Consider the following 17,308-nt stretch of genomic DNA (forward strand, 5'->3'; position numbering starts at 1 on the left):
CGCCGCCGCCGCCGCCGCCGCCGCCAGCGCCGTGAGAAAACACTGTGCGGCCGTCCAGCCACATGGCACAACGCCACGCCACGTACCGAGGCGCGGCTCCGGCAAAGCGGCGACTCGCGGCCGCGCCGCTGTTTTAACGCGCGCGTCGAATCGCCGCTCCGCCGGGACTCGGGGCTCACAATGCGAGCCAGCGGGACCGCGCTGCGACACGGTCCATCACGCGGCGCTCAACAGGCGGCCGCTGATCCCTTTCCCGAGCGGGGAGCACTCCACGTTACTGTTCTCACGGGAAGGTTGTGCTTTAATGAACTTTAGGTCGACATCTACCACTAAAACACTTGCAGCAGCAGTAAGAGTAGTAGTAGTAGTGCAATGTGCGATCAAAAAGGGACGGAAATTCTCTCATTTTTAACCTTTAGTTTATTGTCGTATTTTCCGTTTCCTGTCGTTCATTAATTGCTTCAAAATTCATTGAGGTGTGTTCCGTATTTGCAACCAAATGAAAGGCAAAAGGCTGTTTGTTTTTTTGCCATACGCGTTTCGCTGCTTTCAGTGGCTTGTATTATTTAATAGTTACAGGCACGTTACGATAATTTAACCTCACGAAACTTGTGCTACAAAAGTTGTTTCTAATCTGAAAAGTATGATCAAATGGTAAATTCATTATACCGGGTGATCAAAAAGTCAGTATAAATTTGAAAATTTAATAAACCGCGGAATAATGTAGATAAGAGAGGTCAAAACTGACACACATGCTTGGAATGACATGGGGTTCTATTAGAAGGAAAAAATAAACAACGAAGTATTGCTAGACGCGTGAAAGATCTCTTGTGCGTCGTTTGGTGATGATCGTGTACTCAGCCGCCACTTTCGTCATGCTTGGCCTCCCAGGTCCCAAGACCTCAGTCCGTGCGATTATTGGCTTTGGGGTTACCTGAAGTCGCAAGTGTATCGTGATTGACAGACATCTCCAAGGATGCTGCAACACATCCGACGCCAATGCCTCACCATAACTCCGGACATGCTTCACAGTGGCGTTCACAACATTATTCCCCGACTACAGCTATTGTTGAGGAATGATGTTGCAGATATTGAGCATTTCCTGTAAAGAACATCATCTTTGCTTTGTCTTACTTTGTTATGCTAATTATTGCTGTTCTGATCAGATGAGGCGCCATCTGTCGGACATTTATTGAACTTTTGTATATTTTTTTTGTTCTAATAAAACCCCATGTCATTCCAAGCATGTGTGTCAATTTGTACCTCTCTATCTACATTATTCAGTTTTCCAATTTATACTGACTTTTTGATCACCCGGTACATATAAAAACAAATACGTATTAAAGGCCACTGAAGATGCTTCGCAAATTAAAGAAGCGAAACGCGAATGGCAAAAAAACAGACTGCCTTTCATTTAGTTGCAAAGAAGGAACATACCTTCACGAACTTAGTTTATTGTTTACGTGTTGCGAGTGCGCGTCCCGTTTAGAATTTGCATTAAAACTTGCTCGAAAAAAGGAATAAAAGTGCAGCACCGCATTCCAAATGTTGATTGTGGCTTTTGGCGACAAAAATTTACGAGGGCTATTAAAGTTGCAAAGAGCATTAAGACGACGTTGATAAACACGAACTCCCCCCCCCCCCCCCCCCCACCGTCCCCCTACTACATCAATTCCTGACGACAATGTGGAAAAAGTAAAGAAATGGTAAGGTCGCAGGTTCGAATCCTGCCCCGGGCATGCATGTGTGTGATGTCCATAGGTTAGTTAGGTTTAAATAGTTCTACGTTCTAGGGGACTGATGACCTCAGATGTTAAGTCGCATAGTGCTTAGAGCCATTTGAACCATTTTATTGCTAAACAAATTTCGCACATAGTAGGTGTAATAGGAAACTCTTGCCTTTGATCATGAAGAAGAACATTCTGTTGAAACTTACCCACACAGCAAAGGGAACTGGTGGTGGTGGTGATGGAGTGGTATAAACGCTGTCTTTTCTCCCAGGAATATATATTGGCAGTTTTCTTCCTATGACGACACAAACGTTTCCTTCGTCACTGATGAACTCTACGTTTCGCTCACTTTCTATTAAAAGCCGCTATCAGCCTGGAAAAACGTCCGAATGGACATCCTTAATACAGTCATCTTCCTGTTCCCACAATGGGTGGTTGGCTACTGTGCGTTTAGCGTATCTACATTTTTTGTCGAAAAATAATAATTCATTCTAACAATTTGTAAGGGATGAAACGGAATGGTCATATTGGTTTAGTGGCACGAGAAACAGGTCGCAGACTTCGGTTCAATAGTAAGATACTGAGGAAATGCAGTCAGGCAACAAAGGAAATTCCTTCAGGCAACAAAGGAAATTCCTTCGAAAACACTCCTGTGAACCTTCCTAGAACACTGTTCAAGTGTGGGTGAATAACAGGGGACGTCGAACAAGCGAGAACGTGTAACAGACGCTCATCACAACTCCACTGGCAGACGCTGGAACAGGTGCGTTCTGCATCACAGTATGACTTACCGCTAAAATTCCGAGAGCGTACACTCCAATAAGAGTCAGGCATCGTATTGCTTCCTACTATTTACGTATCCTCGGCCTCGGCGATAAAATTAGAAAGACTCTAGTTCCGACGCAAACTGATGAGCAATAGTTCTTCTCTTGGACCATTCGCGACTGAGACTGGAAAGGGTCAGAGTGTGACAGTGGCACATAAAACACTCTCCGCCATAAACCTAAGGGGGCTTGCGGAGGGTAGATGTAGAGCATGTACGTATCGTCACTACTTTGTTGGATCCACGGGAGTGTGTCATCGAGACGCTGAGACACATGAACTGGCAGACGCTTGAAGGGTGACGCGAAGTATCTCGTACAAGTTTATTTTAAAATTTTTAAATTTCGCTATTGAGTGAGGATTCCAGGAGTATACTACTGCCTCCTACATATCGCTCCAGCAGGCACCGTCAAACAAGATTATAAACTAATCACAGTGGGCACAGCGCCATTTAACCAGCCACTGCTTCCCACGCTCCATACGGAAATGGAACTGGATGGAGCTCAATATATGTAGTACAACGGAAATATCGTCTCCCAGGTCCCTGTAATCCCACAAACCACATCACATTTACTCTCTCTTGCTGAATGAACCGGTGGCAAAGATAGCAGTCCCGCATTGGTATTTCCATATATGGGTTAACTGAGTCCCCGCGTTGATAGCTCGTTCGTTCTAGTATTTTTTGAAAGGTGCCACTCGCTCATCCCACACTACGAATGTTGCTAGCTGCTCAAGTGTTTCGCAGAAGTACCTGGACTGAACACTGATGAGAGGCAAAGAAAGTTGATATTGTAAAGGAACTGACGAGCTATTTGCCGGGCGAAAAAAGAAACAAACTGTACACGAGACGGTGATCCAAATGTAGGGTCCAATTCTAATTCGAAAACCGAGCTTTGAAAATAGAAACAGTGGTTATTATTCCTTCTCATCGGCACTGAGTTCTTACAAACTGGAATTTAATCTGTTTAAAGTGTCAACATCCACGTTTATCGCTGGCTGAGAATGCGAGAAACAACGGTGACGAGTATACCAGACAATGTCCACTGGCCTGCTACAGCCACCAGTGTGCCTAAGCTGTTTGTGCAGTGAGGCAACCTACACGACCGTTGAGCAGTTTCACTGTTGGAACAGTGACAGCCTGTGGGCTGCGGGCCTTACGTACTTCACACAAACCACGGCAATAGAGGAGGATGACGCAGCCAACAGCCTTCGAACTGGGAACATCGCAGTACGCCTACGTGTTGTGTCGCCTGCTAGGCTATTTCTTTTTGGTCAATTACCATTACGGAAATCGCACCAAAGCGTACCACAGGACTTGAGAGTACCTCGGAAGGCGTTCAACGTCAATAGTGACAGAAGTAAAGTGGAAGTGAAAGTTATCCCATCACAAATTCAGGTATCGTATTACGTTCGTGAAGTTGACAGGTGAGCATTAGTACATTACGGCATAGCAGAATGCGAAGTAAGAGATGACGGCTATTTTTCCGACCGCATTCTACATAATAACGTACACAATGAGCCAACCGCGCACTGAGTCATCCTACGGTTGTCACATGCCTGTAGTCAACAATACGCACAATCCTGTTCGGACCTTGGAAATTTTTCGGTATTGACTGTTCACGGAATTTGAAACGTTAAATATTCTTTAAATGAGTCAGTAAGTCACTAAAACAAGAAAAATTCACGTTAACTGCCTGCAGTTTAAAAATCATTGTCTGTTAAAACGAACATGAAACTCCCACGTTTCCTTCCTTAATCAGCTCATGATGACACAGACCTGGTGATTGTGTATTTAAAACTGAACACAAGCAGAAATGAGAGAATTAGCTACATCGTTATGAGGATAGGCGATCTACGATGAGAGAAAAAGTGAGGCGCAAGTCTCGATGTAATCACCACCGAAGATAAAACGGTACATAGGACAGTAACAAAAAGGGAATCCAGTATTTTCTTCCTAGAGAAGAAAACGTATGTGATACTGCGAGCGAGCCGGAGTGGCCGAGCGGTTCTAGGTGCTTCAGTCCGGAACCGCGCGACCGCTACGGTCGTAGGTTCGAATCCTGCCTCGGGCATGGATATGTGTGATTTTCTTAGGTTAGTTAGGTTTAAGTAGTTCTAAGTTCTAGGGAACTGATGACCTCAGCAGTTAAGTCCCATAGTGCTCAGAGCCACTTGAACCATTTTTGATACTGCGATATCACGAAACAAATGACTAAGAACCACTGAGTCCTATGTGACTCTTGAAGTTGCCTGGCGAATAAAATATTATAACATTTTTCGGGACAATGAGACTTCCTCTTACGCTACTTCGGCTGTGAATCTTACGGTCATCCTCAAGCTGGGTCGGTTTTTTCGACCCCTGAAGGTAGAATGGGCAGTTCCGAGTTCTGGCCCATTGTAGAGTCAAGAGACTTTTCAGCCAAATACCAGGCGAACTACTAGTGGGAAAGAGGGGGGTATCAATTGGCAATATCCTTGAGAGGTCTTCCACTTCCGGTTTTAGCCTTATAAGCAAGAGAAACATTACGAAAACCTTGCTTACAACTCGGTAATGGGAACTATGTTTAATCTGCCTCAGTTACAGCTTTCAGGGTGAGAGGCTTGGTTCAAATGGCTCTGAGCACTATGGGACTTAACATCTGAGACCATCAGTCCCCTAGAACTTGGAACTACTTAAACCTAACTAACCTAAGGACATCACACATCCATGCCCGAGGCAGGACTCGAACCTGCGACCGTATCGGTCGCGCGGTTTCAGACTGAAGCGCCTAGAACCGCGCGACCACCACAGCCAGTCACGGTTAGAGGCCGTGGTCAATAAATACAACTATTCCCTGACGTTTCATCTTCGACTGCGGGAGATATCATCTGAGGTAAAAGGCAAACTGCATCAAGGGCTCCTGCAGCCACCGAATTGACACAGAACAGCATCATTTATCACACGATAAGGTCTGCCTCATTATCTCTGAATGGCGCCATCGTTTTCGTTTAAAACGATTCGATTGTCATTCTACTAGCGGGAAGTCGACATCCGTATCTTCCTACTGGTGTTGCAGTCTCATTTAAATGTTGTCTCACTATAATGTGTTTCCAACAGAGCAATGAGCCAGCCGCGGTGACCGAGTGGTTCTAGGCGCTTCAGTCCGGAACCGCACTGCTGCTACGGTTCGAATCCTGCCTCGGGCATGATGTGTGTCATGTCCTGAGGTTAGTTAGGTTTAAGTAGTTCAAAGTTCTAGGGGACTGATGACCGCAGATGTTAAGTCCCATAGCGCTCAGAGCCATTTGAACTAGAGCAATGAATTTTACGAGTCAAGTGAGGAGATGGCCACTCTCAGGCCTCTTCGCCAGCTGTTGCCGATTCTGGAGATTTTTGAACAACGCGTGGTGCACACAGCCAATAAAAAATCAGCGAACTGATACCGCTGTGTGGGTGATAATCTTCGTAATATGGACACGCGGTGAAGAGGTGGTGGATGTTTTCTTCGTACATTTCAATACAATAAATCCGAAAATTCAATTCACAACGAAGGAAGAGAGCAATGAACAACTTAATTTTATGAATATATCAGTGATCAAACGGGCGAACGGCACGCTGGGCCATTAGTTGTTCATCAGAGTTACACACACGCAGCGCACACACGCTGATCGATACCTGCGTAAGGAATTCGCCCATCACTCAAGACTAAACAAGAGGTGTCATTAAAGCCTTGGTGGACAAAGCCAATAAACGCTGCGAGTCCGTTTATTTACAGGATTAACTGTATCACTTACAGTTGGTTTTCAAGAAAAATCGTTCCTCCAGGAAGGAACTGTATCGAGCATTCCGTTTAAGGGGGGAGAGAAATTTTTTTGGAAATTTCTGGTAAGGTTCTAAGGCACCATACTGATGAGGTCATCAGTCCCTAAGCACTAATTAATGTAACTTACAAGTAACTTACGTTAAGGACAACACACACCCATGCCCGATGGAGGACACGAACCTCCGACGGGAGGAGGTGACAAGGCGCCCGAGACTGCGCGGCGTGGGGGAGAGAGAGAGAGAGGGGGGGGGGGGGGGGCCGAGAGAGAGTTAGTGACTAACAACGGCTGCCAACCGGGAAAGATTTCCTCCCTTTTATAATTAACAAGATCACGGATCGCAACGGGAAAATGTTGAGCAAATATCAGGCTGAAATTATCTATAGACTCACCAAGAAAATAAAGAATATTTAAGAACGGCGAAAGATGAACTGCATCCATGCGAAACCTAGACTGAATAAAATTCCTTGTGGCAGTGGACAAGTAGACATCGTTATCACAAAATGAAGTGTCAACACCCGCTTCGCCGTACAGAAAAGGAACTGCCGCCTGGTATATATCGACAAATCGGCCGTAGTAGAAAATGTTTTCAGGCATGACACCACGGAATAAAGTCCAGTCATTTATTTTCTTCTGGTCCCGCAGCATGATATAATTATTGCAATGACATTATGAATCCAAGTCCACTACTTCTATTGAATTTCTTTATTGCGATAGCCCTATTTCGGTTACAACTGCCACTGTCAAGCTAATCCAAGTCCGCTCTACAATTTAATTTCTTTATACCGGTAGCCACTGTCAAACCTTCTGCAAAAACAGTATACAGAATTGTACCATTAATTCTAAGCATTATTTGCAGACAGCTTGACACTAGCAATTGCCGAAATGGAGCTGTCGCAAAATAGATATTCATTTGAACCAGTGGACTTGGATTCATACACGTAGGTTGGAACTTAAACAGTGGCAACACTGCTGTGAAGACACTATGCAATGGAATCTCCTATTGTCGCTGAAATCACCCGTTGTTGACGTACCGACCTTACCTCCGAGCAAATGGATTCGCTCGTCCCACGTCACCGGCGTGCGCACAATCGAGGGAAAAACAGTCACTTGCGAGCGAGCGGTCCAACGTAACGGTGTCACTATGTTTCCGAAACAGGAACAAGATTGAATGTGCCAAAGGTCGCATCGCACGACAGTGTCATCAAGGTCTCCAAGAGACACGCGGGGAATTGGCATTGCCGTACAGAACAGCGGCACGTTGGGTAAAAGCCTTCAACGAAGGTTGGAAAACTGTGGCAGGTCGTCCTAGCGTCTCTGAAGAAGAAGTGCATGCTGTTGCCGGGTTAGTGCACACTCATCGACGCCATACGATTCGTGAGCTCGCCCACGACACCGGATGAGCGCATATGACTGTGCTTCGCATCCTGAAGGACACGCGAAAAATTGCATCACGATTGGTTGCGCATGACTTAACGGAAGTGCAGAAATGGATGCGTTACGACGCTGTCCAGACGCACATGGAGCGCTATGAGCGCGAAGTAGAGGCTTTCTTATGCTGTATCGTAACGTTGGATGAGACATGGGCCACATCGTACGAGCCAAAAACTGAAACGTCAATCCAACGAATGGCATCATTACGGGTCGCCGCGAAAGTCGAAAGTGCGTCAGAGCCCCAGTATGGTGAAAGTTATGGTGACTCTCGTGTACGACTGTGATGGCGTTATCCTAACGCATTACGTTCCTCCACGGCAGACCGTCAGTGGACAGTACTACTGTTCGCTTTTGGAGTATCACCTGTGACCAGCTATGCGAAAGAAGCGCCGACACCTTCTGCACAACCCACCCATCATTTTTCACGACAATGCGAGGGCGCATACAGCGCAAGCTGTGGCTGCTCTGTTCGGTCGCTGGGACTGGGAAGCACTGTACCATACACCACACTCCCCGGACGTAAGTCCTTGTGACTGTGATTTGATTGCGTAGATGAAGGAACCACTTCGTGGCATTCGTTTCAGAACTGTTCCAGAGATTCGACAGGCAGTAGACCTCTCCATTCGCACCACCAACAAAACAGCCTCTGCTAACGATATACTAAGCCTTCCACATTGCTGGCAACATGTTCTACACAACGCCGGTGACAATTTTCAAGGATAGTAACAGGTGCAAACACTTAACTCTTTTGCATGGGTTGTGAATAAATAGTTGCTACTATTTAAGTTCCAACCCTCGTATACAACTCAGTAGGATTAACGTTTAGCGAACGCAACTCAGTATCATTGGTGATTGTATACAGAGGCCACACAGATTACAAACACTATAATAATTCTAATAGATAAAGAAGGTGTTTAAATAAGATGAAATGACACATTGCCTGTCTAGACGTACCCTCGTATGTGAAGAGGTGGAAACATGTAATGCACCATGTCACGCATTGCGTGGCCCCTCCCGCCGGAGGTTCGAGTCCTTCTCTCAGGCGTGAGTGTGTGTGTTGTTCTTAGCGTAAGTTAGTTTAAGTAGTGTTTAAGTCTAGGGACCGATGACCTCCGCAGTTTGATCCCTTACGAATTCACACACATCTGAACATTTTTTGCCCGCATCTCGTGGTCCTGCGGTAGCGTTCTCGCTTCCCACGCCCGGGTTCCCGGGTTCGATTCCCGCCCGGGTTCGATTCCCGGCGGGGTCAGGGATTTTCTCTGCCTCGTGATGGCTGGGTGTTGTGTGCTGTCCTTAGGTTAGTTAGGTTTAAGTAGTTCTAAGTTCTAGGGGACTGATGACCATACATGTTAAGTCCCATAGTGCTCAGAGCCATTTTTTTTAACATTTTTGAACGTAATGCATCCAAGAACATTATCGAACATGACCGTTTTGGTGGTCCAGGTATTCTGGAGTGGGGAGGCATAATGTCGTATGGGCGTATTGACCTCGAAATCTTTGAACACGGTACACTGAGCGGCCTACATTGTGGCACTGTACTGTTTTCCCTACGTGCGCTTTTTCAGCGGTGTAATCAGCATTGACTTCATTGTCGTGGATGACAATGTGCGACCGCATCAGACAGCGGAGGTTAAGGAGCTGTCGTAACGAGAAGATATTCGGTGAACGCCCTGCCTGCCCGTTCCCCCGAGTTGAACCTCATCGAGCACGTGTGGGATGCGTTGGGGAGACGGACTGCAGCACATTCTCATGCACAGCGACCATGCAGCAGTTGTCAGTCGCGATGGTGGAGGAATGGAACACCCGCCCACAACAACTCCTTACCGCCCTTGTGGCCAGCATGGTAGCACGTTGCAGAGCATACATTGCCGTCCACGGTGACCACACACCCTATTAAGAACCAAGTTTGGTCTTTTTTTAATGTCCTGGGGACTATTATGAATCGCGGCGGAGACTTCAGTGTAATTATTGCTTCTGAATGGAAGTCTCATCTCCGTTCTCCTCATTGCGAACTTTTGTCAGTTATTTTGTGTACTATACTGTATGAGTTGTTTCTATGTATGGTCCAGGTTTCATGGAGGTATTTTACTTTGCAGTGGCACGTCCTGCGAAAGTTGCTGTAAGTTTTGCACACCTGTTTATTACACATATGAATCGTCAGTGTGAGTGAAGTGTCAAATATTTTTGTGCCTTCCATTGCCTCACGTTCGTTGTCAGGAACTACCTACTCTGCCAGCTCGTGTAGTTTTCTTGGGCTATTCACACTTTTACTGGTACCAAATGGTGTCTTGTAGATGCTTGTGATTGCGTTAAAAAACAGCGCCTCGTTCGCAGTGTATGAGAATTAACAACGGCCGTTACCTTTCCGGTGACGATGATGGGCACGTTGAGCGCCTGCAAGTTCCACAGGAAGTCCGGCGGCACGATGCCGGAGGTGAGGCTGTAGACGAAGACGGAGTAGAGCGCGGCGAAGGCGGCGCCGTGCGCGGCCGAGCGCCCGAAGTGCAGCACCAGCGCCGCGATGGCCGCCGTCTGCAGCGCCAGGAACAGGCCCTCGCCCCACGCGCTGCACGACACAATCAAACACTTTGTTACCTAAAGACTGTCAGCCGGGTGCCACTACAGGGTGATACCAAAATCTAAGTCTACTTGCAGTAGTGCTAAGGGCTTGAAATACGTTGTAGTTAAAGAAAACAGCACGAATTAATTTTTTGGCGGGCAGAGCTTTTGTAGTACCCCTTTTGCCGCTAGGAGCACATAGCGCGTACATTCCGGAGTCACTAACAAGGGAACCTCCCCATCGCACCCCCCTCAGATTTATTTATAAGTTGGCACAGTGGATAGGCCTTGAAAAACTGAACACAGATCAATCGAGAAAACAGGAAGTTGTGTGGAACTATGAAAAAATAAGCAAAATATACAAATTGTGTAGTCCATGCACAATGTAGGCAACCTCACTCAGGAGCGCCGTGGTCCCGTGGTTAGAGTGAGCAGCTTATTTTCGTAAAGTTATGATTTGTCCGTTCGTTCATTGACGTCTCTGTTCACTGTAATAAGTTTAGTGTCTGTGTTTTGCGACCGCACCGCAAAACCGTGCGATTAGTAGACAAAAGGACGTGCCTCTCCAATGGAAACCGAAAATATTTAATCGCAAGGTCATAGATCAAACGATTCCTCCACAGGGAAACACGTCTTATAAATTCTATACGACACTGGTGACGGCATGTGCGTCGCATCAGAGGAATATGTTGTTTAGGTGTAGCGTCCCCATACTACGACGCAGTTACCTCGAATAGGACGGACGTACAGATAATAATTGTCTGAAAACAAAAAAAATTAAACTTTTCACTCGAGGGAAGACTTGAACCAAGGACCTCTCGTTCCGCAGCTGCTCACGCTAACCACCGGACCACGGCGCTCCTGAGCTCACATTGTCTTTGATGTTGCCTATCTTGCGCATGGACTACTCAATTTGTATATTTTGCTTATTTTTTTCCTAGTTCCACACAACTTCTTCCTGTTTTGTCGATTGATCTGTGTTCAGTTTTTCAATGCCTATCCACTGTGCCAACTTATGGCTAAACCTGTGGGGGGGTGCGATGGGGACGTTCCCTTGAAAGTAGAGTGCTATCACTGAAGGACGTCAGGGCTAATTTCAACAGAGTTTACAGTGACAACTGTTTTGTGTAATTGTCGTTTTTGCAATGGTTGATTTTCGTGAACAACGTGCGGCGGTGAAACTCTGCTTTTTGCTTGGAAAAGGTGGGACAGAAAGTCCTGGAATGTGAAAAACGGCGCACGAGGGCGATGCTATAGGAAAAACTCGAGTGTTTAAGTGGTTTTACCTTTTCAAAAATGGTAAAATGTCAACGGATTAAAACCACGTTATGGCCGTCGTTCCACGGGCCAAAGACATGAAAATGTTGAAACCATTCATGTAATAATCGATCGACGGTGGGCCATTGAAGAAACCGTGGAATTGTCGGAAGTGACACAGTTCAGTGCAGCGAATTATGACAGAAGATTTGGGAATGAAAAGGGTGTTAGCCGAATTCATGTGACGACTGCTGACTGTTGAATAAAATCAAGGTTGCGTGGAAGCATGCAGTGCTTTGAAACAAAAATCTCGAAAAGATCGAACCTTTTTCTTCTTCTTCTTCTTCTTCTTCTTCAAAAATTATCACAGATGACGAAATTTGTTGCTATACTGACGATCCTGAGTCAAAGCAACAATCGTGCCTGTGGAAGACTTCAAGTTCGCCTCGCCCCAAGAAAGCTCGTCAGGTGAAATCAAATATTATAACAACACTGATTTGTTTTTTCGATGCGAGAGGAGTCATCCATTCAGAGTCTTTTCCGCAAAGTCTGTACGACAGGCCACAAATGTCATCCCCCCACCCCATACTCACCTGACCTTGTCCCGTGCGACTTGTTTTTGTTTTCTATAATGATAAGAAAGCACCATAAAAGATGAATTTAAACAATGTTTTCAAAAAATGGAATAAAAGATTACAAGAGCGTATTAGTGTTCGTGGAGAGCACTTTGAAGGGGATTGAAGGTTTGTGCTCAAAATGTGAATAAATAAGTTCAAAACAATAAGTTAGTTTTTTGGGGTAACCCCTCATATACATCTGAAAATTAGGGTTCCAACACAAGGAAGGACAGAAAATAAAGTTTTGCTTATGGTGAGTGTAAAATATAGTACAAAGACTACAAGATAATGTTTGTTAGTGATTTGGCAGTATGAATGGTGCCTTGTAAAGTACACCAGCTGCTAGCGCTGGCAGCTCAAGTACCCCCAACCCAGTATGTATTGAGTCAATTCGAGTTTTGTAAGACAAGTGCCACTCTTGGAGCTTCAGCTCTATGCCAGAGCTCATCAGTCGTAGTCGCTGGCGAGCGGCGGCGCGGCTTGCCTGACTTTCGGCAACTCACGACCTGATGTTTTCAGTGGATGAGAGATGTTGACAAAGTGCTGACCAGGGAAGCAATCGACCAGCCCTCTATATCAAGAAGGTAGGTCAGGAGAGCACCGGCGACAGACGGTCTTTGTTATTTTGTCGAAAGACATAGCCGTTGAAACTCTCAATGTAGGGTGCACCGTTCGGCCTGAACACGTCAGAAACGTAACGGCTGCTATTCAGATTCAAACCCAATGGCACGCCACACAAGTCACGGCAGGCACTGGCCCTAATGACGATAGCAAATGCAGTCCAGCAATGTTCAAAGCACCCATACACAGATACGACAATCGTAATTCTGTAAGCAGAACACGGACTCGTCTGAAAAGAGGACGTGGTGGCAATCCTGTGTGCAGCGTTGTGGTTGGGTGCTTCTTCCTGGTGCCGCGTTAAGGGAAGTAGATACTATGCTCACCGTGCTGACACACTGCGCTGCTCCATCCGTCGATGCACTGTGTGCATACTTTCCTTTCTATAAACAAATCCATTTCCTAACTGAACGTACGTGCCGTGGTTGCAGGCTGCTGCACGGCCAAACGGATATTTCACCTATCCCCTCAGGTACTGATAGCTCGGGGCTGAGATTCTGCATGGGGCTGGGCATGTTCGTCCTGAAACCGTCGATTCCCTATTCGCATGACTTTAGTGGAATCCTGCCCTACGCGAACGACAGTATCGCAGAATGGAATCCAGATAGACTGTGAACCTGTCGTTGTCGAATTCCGACACTTGTTAGTATACGTTTATCCTTTTTACACGAGGCATAACACGATCTTCTCGCAAACACGAAAGAGTCAAATGTTATTTCTGAACGAGAAACTCGCTACATTATATTTTCTTGCAAACAAAATGTAGGTGGTGTTACTTTTACCTACTTACTGCGGTTGCGCTGATACGCTGATCATTTGCATATCCACGCATGAAGTGCATTTCATGCCACACTAGCGTTTGCTCAGAAATACCAGACCAGTCTTTCTCGTCATTACTTCCGAGTTTACGATACTGCAGTGCCACTGTTGTTCAGAAATACGATGCAATGTTCATTGTGACATGCATGCATGTCCGACGGAACAGGCACTGCAGCGACTACAGGCGTTATGAAATACATGAAATGTATTCGCAGTTGCGAATATGGACAACCATCAGGTGTATAATGCAAAGACGACAACGAAAATTACTACAGGACGGGGGTATATGGAAGTCTGGGTCTGGCCGTGAGTACTGCTCGGATAGGTTAATGGTAAGGTGGCCACTCGTGATAAGCGGGAAATCCGGGTTCGAGTCTCGGTCCGGCACAAATTTTGTTGTCTTTCCACTATACATTGATGGCCGTCCACATCTGCTACTGTGAATACATTTCATGTAGTTCCGAGTTTAATTCCAAAGTCTGAGCTACTATTAACACAAAACAGTAATTACCGTATTTTTTGGAGTCGCAGTCATGTGGCACTGTGGAAATGATAACGTTTTCGTCATTCGATTGTTATTTTATTTTCTCTCAATTTCAACTGATTCTACAATGAACATGTACGTTCCAGCACTAGTACCTCATCACGAACATCACAATTTACAGCATGGAAGTCACACTGAGGGAAGTTAAACTGTCAACAATTCACATTATTCTACGGTAATTAGTATCTTCGCTTGCCGTGTCACATGGCAAAATAATCACACGCAACATATGAACATACAGTTCACATCATGACAACTTGTGTGGTACTGAAGTGGGAACAATTTATATTTAATGAGTCTACCTATCAACAAAGCGCGACATAGTGCTGGTAATATTTTAGAACTCTGTTGAAATAGTTCTAGATTTAAATCATTCAAATGTGTGTTTGCTCATGAAATGCTACAAGTTTTAACGGAAAAATAGTCCTAGCGTGATAAAAAAAAGGGGGGGGGGGGTAGGTGATAGGTGAGTCTACAACGTCGCTTGGTATCCACAAATTGGTGGATGTAAGAGCACGTGTGGTGCCCGATGCCCACGAAGTCAATTGAAAGGCGTAACGAAGAAAAGATCTTTAGCAAATTCCTGGAAGACTAGCAAGTAGTAAACCACGTGGTGGCGAAAATTGCAAACGATTGAAGGAAACGACTATTTAATACCCTACACGAATATTTGGGAAAATGCTGCTGTTAGTAAAACGGGTGTCGCGATTGCCCAGAGTGGACTAAATCTAAACGAATATGTTTGAACAAAATTTGATGTGCTACAGTTAACATTTAATGACAGGTAAGTTGGGATTCCAGTTCTGAATGCGATAGTAATAATCACTGATCGGCGACAAGATATTACGCCATATGAGCAAGTTAGGCCGGTATAGATTTATTTCTTAACTTCTTACGCCGTTCTTTACATATCACAAGGTGCGATTTTCCTGCAATGGTATTTTCACTCTTTCCCAGTAACGTATCCTCTAAAAAAATGAACATTTTAATGCGGCGAGGTTAGGAAAACTTGCTATATTACTTGTACAATACTACAACAGCAATCCACAGACACTAAAACATTTACGACAAGTGAATTAGTTAGTTTCTTTCTCTTATTAAAACAAAAAAAAATTCTAGAAGCCAATTCTGCAGATGACCTGTATCTTCAAATTTTCTGCATCATGTCGCTCCTTTCGCTAGTCAGTTCTCAAATATTGTACTTTCACTATAATTCAATTTATACATCTCGGCTTCGTCGACGCACTGATGTATGTTTCTATTTCTGCTTCCAGTTGAAACACAAATTTATCCAATATTTTGCAGCAGCTATCAGTTACGTATTTTGCTGCAGGATTATAAATATCGCCAGAGGTGCACTCCAAGAAAAGTAGACTACCGACCCTAACCAAAACAGGAGATTTCATATCAGAATAACGTTTACTTATTAGCTTGCAAGATATCACGGGCGTTTTCTTACATACTTGCGAAATAAATTTTCTTAATTCTTGTACTTCTTCCTTAAATTTCTAAACGGATTCAGCCAGTTTTACTTTGATATGCAGTTCAGAGAATACTCAAGGGTAGCCATGCAGATACACCTGCAAGCTACCTCTTGAGTAAAGCAGTCTACATCTACATTTATACTCAGCAAGCCACCCAACGGTAGTGGCGGAGGGCACTTTACGTGCCACTGTCATTACCTTCCTTTTCTGTTCCAGTCGCGTATGGTTAGCGGGAAGAACGATAGTCTGAAAGCCTCCGTGCGCGCTCAAATCTCTCTAATTTTACATTCGTGATGTCCTCGGGAGGTATAAGTAGGGGGAAGCAATATATTCGATACCTCACCCAGAAACGCACCCTCTCGAAACTTGGACAGCAAGCTACACCGCGATGCAGAGCGCCTCTCTTGCAGAGAGTGCCACTTGAGTTTGCTAAACATCTCCGTAACGCTATCACGGTTACCAAATAACCCTGTGACGAAACGCGCCGCTCTTCTTTGGATCTTCTCTATCTCCTCCGTCAACCCGATCTGGTACAGATCCCACACTGATGAGCAATACTCAAGTATAGGTCGAACGAGTGTTTTGTAAGCCACCTCCTTTGTTGATGGACTACATTTTCTAAGTACTCTCCCAATGAATCTCAACCTGGTACCCGCCTTACCAACAATTAATTTTATATGATCATTGCACTTCAAATCGTTCCACACGCATACTCACAGATATTTTACAGAAGTAACTGCTAACAGTGTTTGTTCCGCTATCATATAATCATACAATAAAGGATCCTTCTTTCTATGTATTCGCAATACATTACATTTGTCTATGTTAAGGGTCAGTTGCCACTCCTTGCACCAAGTGCCTATCCGCTGCAGATCTTCCTGCATTTCGCTACAATTTTCTAATACTGCAACTTCTCTGTATACTACAGCATCATCCGCGAAAAGCCGCATGGAACTTCCGATACTATCTACTAGGTCATTTACATATATTGTGAAAAGCAATGGTCCCATAACACTCCCCAGTGGCACGCCAGGGGTTACTTTAACGTCTGTAGACGTCTCTCCATTGATAACAACATGCTGTGTTCTGTTTGCTGAAAACTCTTCAATCCAGCCACACAGCTGGTCTGATATTCCGTAGGCTCTTACTTTGTTGACCAGGCGACAGTGCGGAACTGTATCAAACGCCTTCCGGAAGTCAAGGGAAAAAGCATCCACCTGGGAGCCTGTATCCAATATTTTCTGTGTCTCATGAACAAATAAAGCGAGTTGGGTCTCACACGATCGCTGTTTCCCGAATCCATGTTGATTCCTACAGAGCAGATTCTGGGTTTCCAAAAACGACATGATACACGAGCAAAAAACATGTTCCAAAATTCTACAACAGATCGACGTCAGAGATATAGGTCTATAGTTTTGCGAATCAGCTCGACGACCCTTCTTGAAGACTGGGACTACCTGTGCTCTTTTCATTTGGAACCTTCCGTTCCTCTAGAGACTTGCGGTACACGGCTGTTAGAAGGGGGGCAAGTTCCTTCGCGTACTCTGTGTAGAATCGAATTGGTATTCCGTCAGGTCCAGTGGACTTTCATCTGTTGAGTGATTTCAGTTGCTTTATTTC

General features: G+C 45.1%; 1 protein-coding gene across 2 annotated transcripts in view; it reads right to left on the reverse strand.

Annotated features, from left to right (window-relative positions):
* LOC126335381 (mannose-P-dolichol utilization defect 1 protein homolog) overlaps positions 1-17,308 on the reverse strand; it is a 408,518-nt gene that overhangs the window by 138,766 nt on the left and 252,444 nt on the right. For both annotated transcript variants that reach the window (XM_049998599.1, XM_049998600.1), the window contains exon 5: positions 10,152-10,356. In XM_049998599.1, the coding sequence (XP_049854556.1) occupies positions 10,152-10,356 (205 nt within the window). The remainder of the gene's footprint in view (positions 1-10,151; positions 10,357-17,308) is intronic.

This window comes from Schistocerca gregaria, chromosome 2, assembly GCF_023897955.1.
Source record: "Schistocerca gregaria isolate iqSchGreg1 chromosome 2, iqSchGreg1.2, whole genome shotgun sequence".
NCBI classification, from domain to species: Eukaryota; Metazoa; Arthropoda; class Insecta; order Orthoptera; family Acrididae; genus Schistocerca; species Schistocerca gregaria.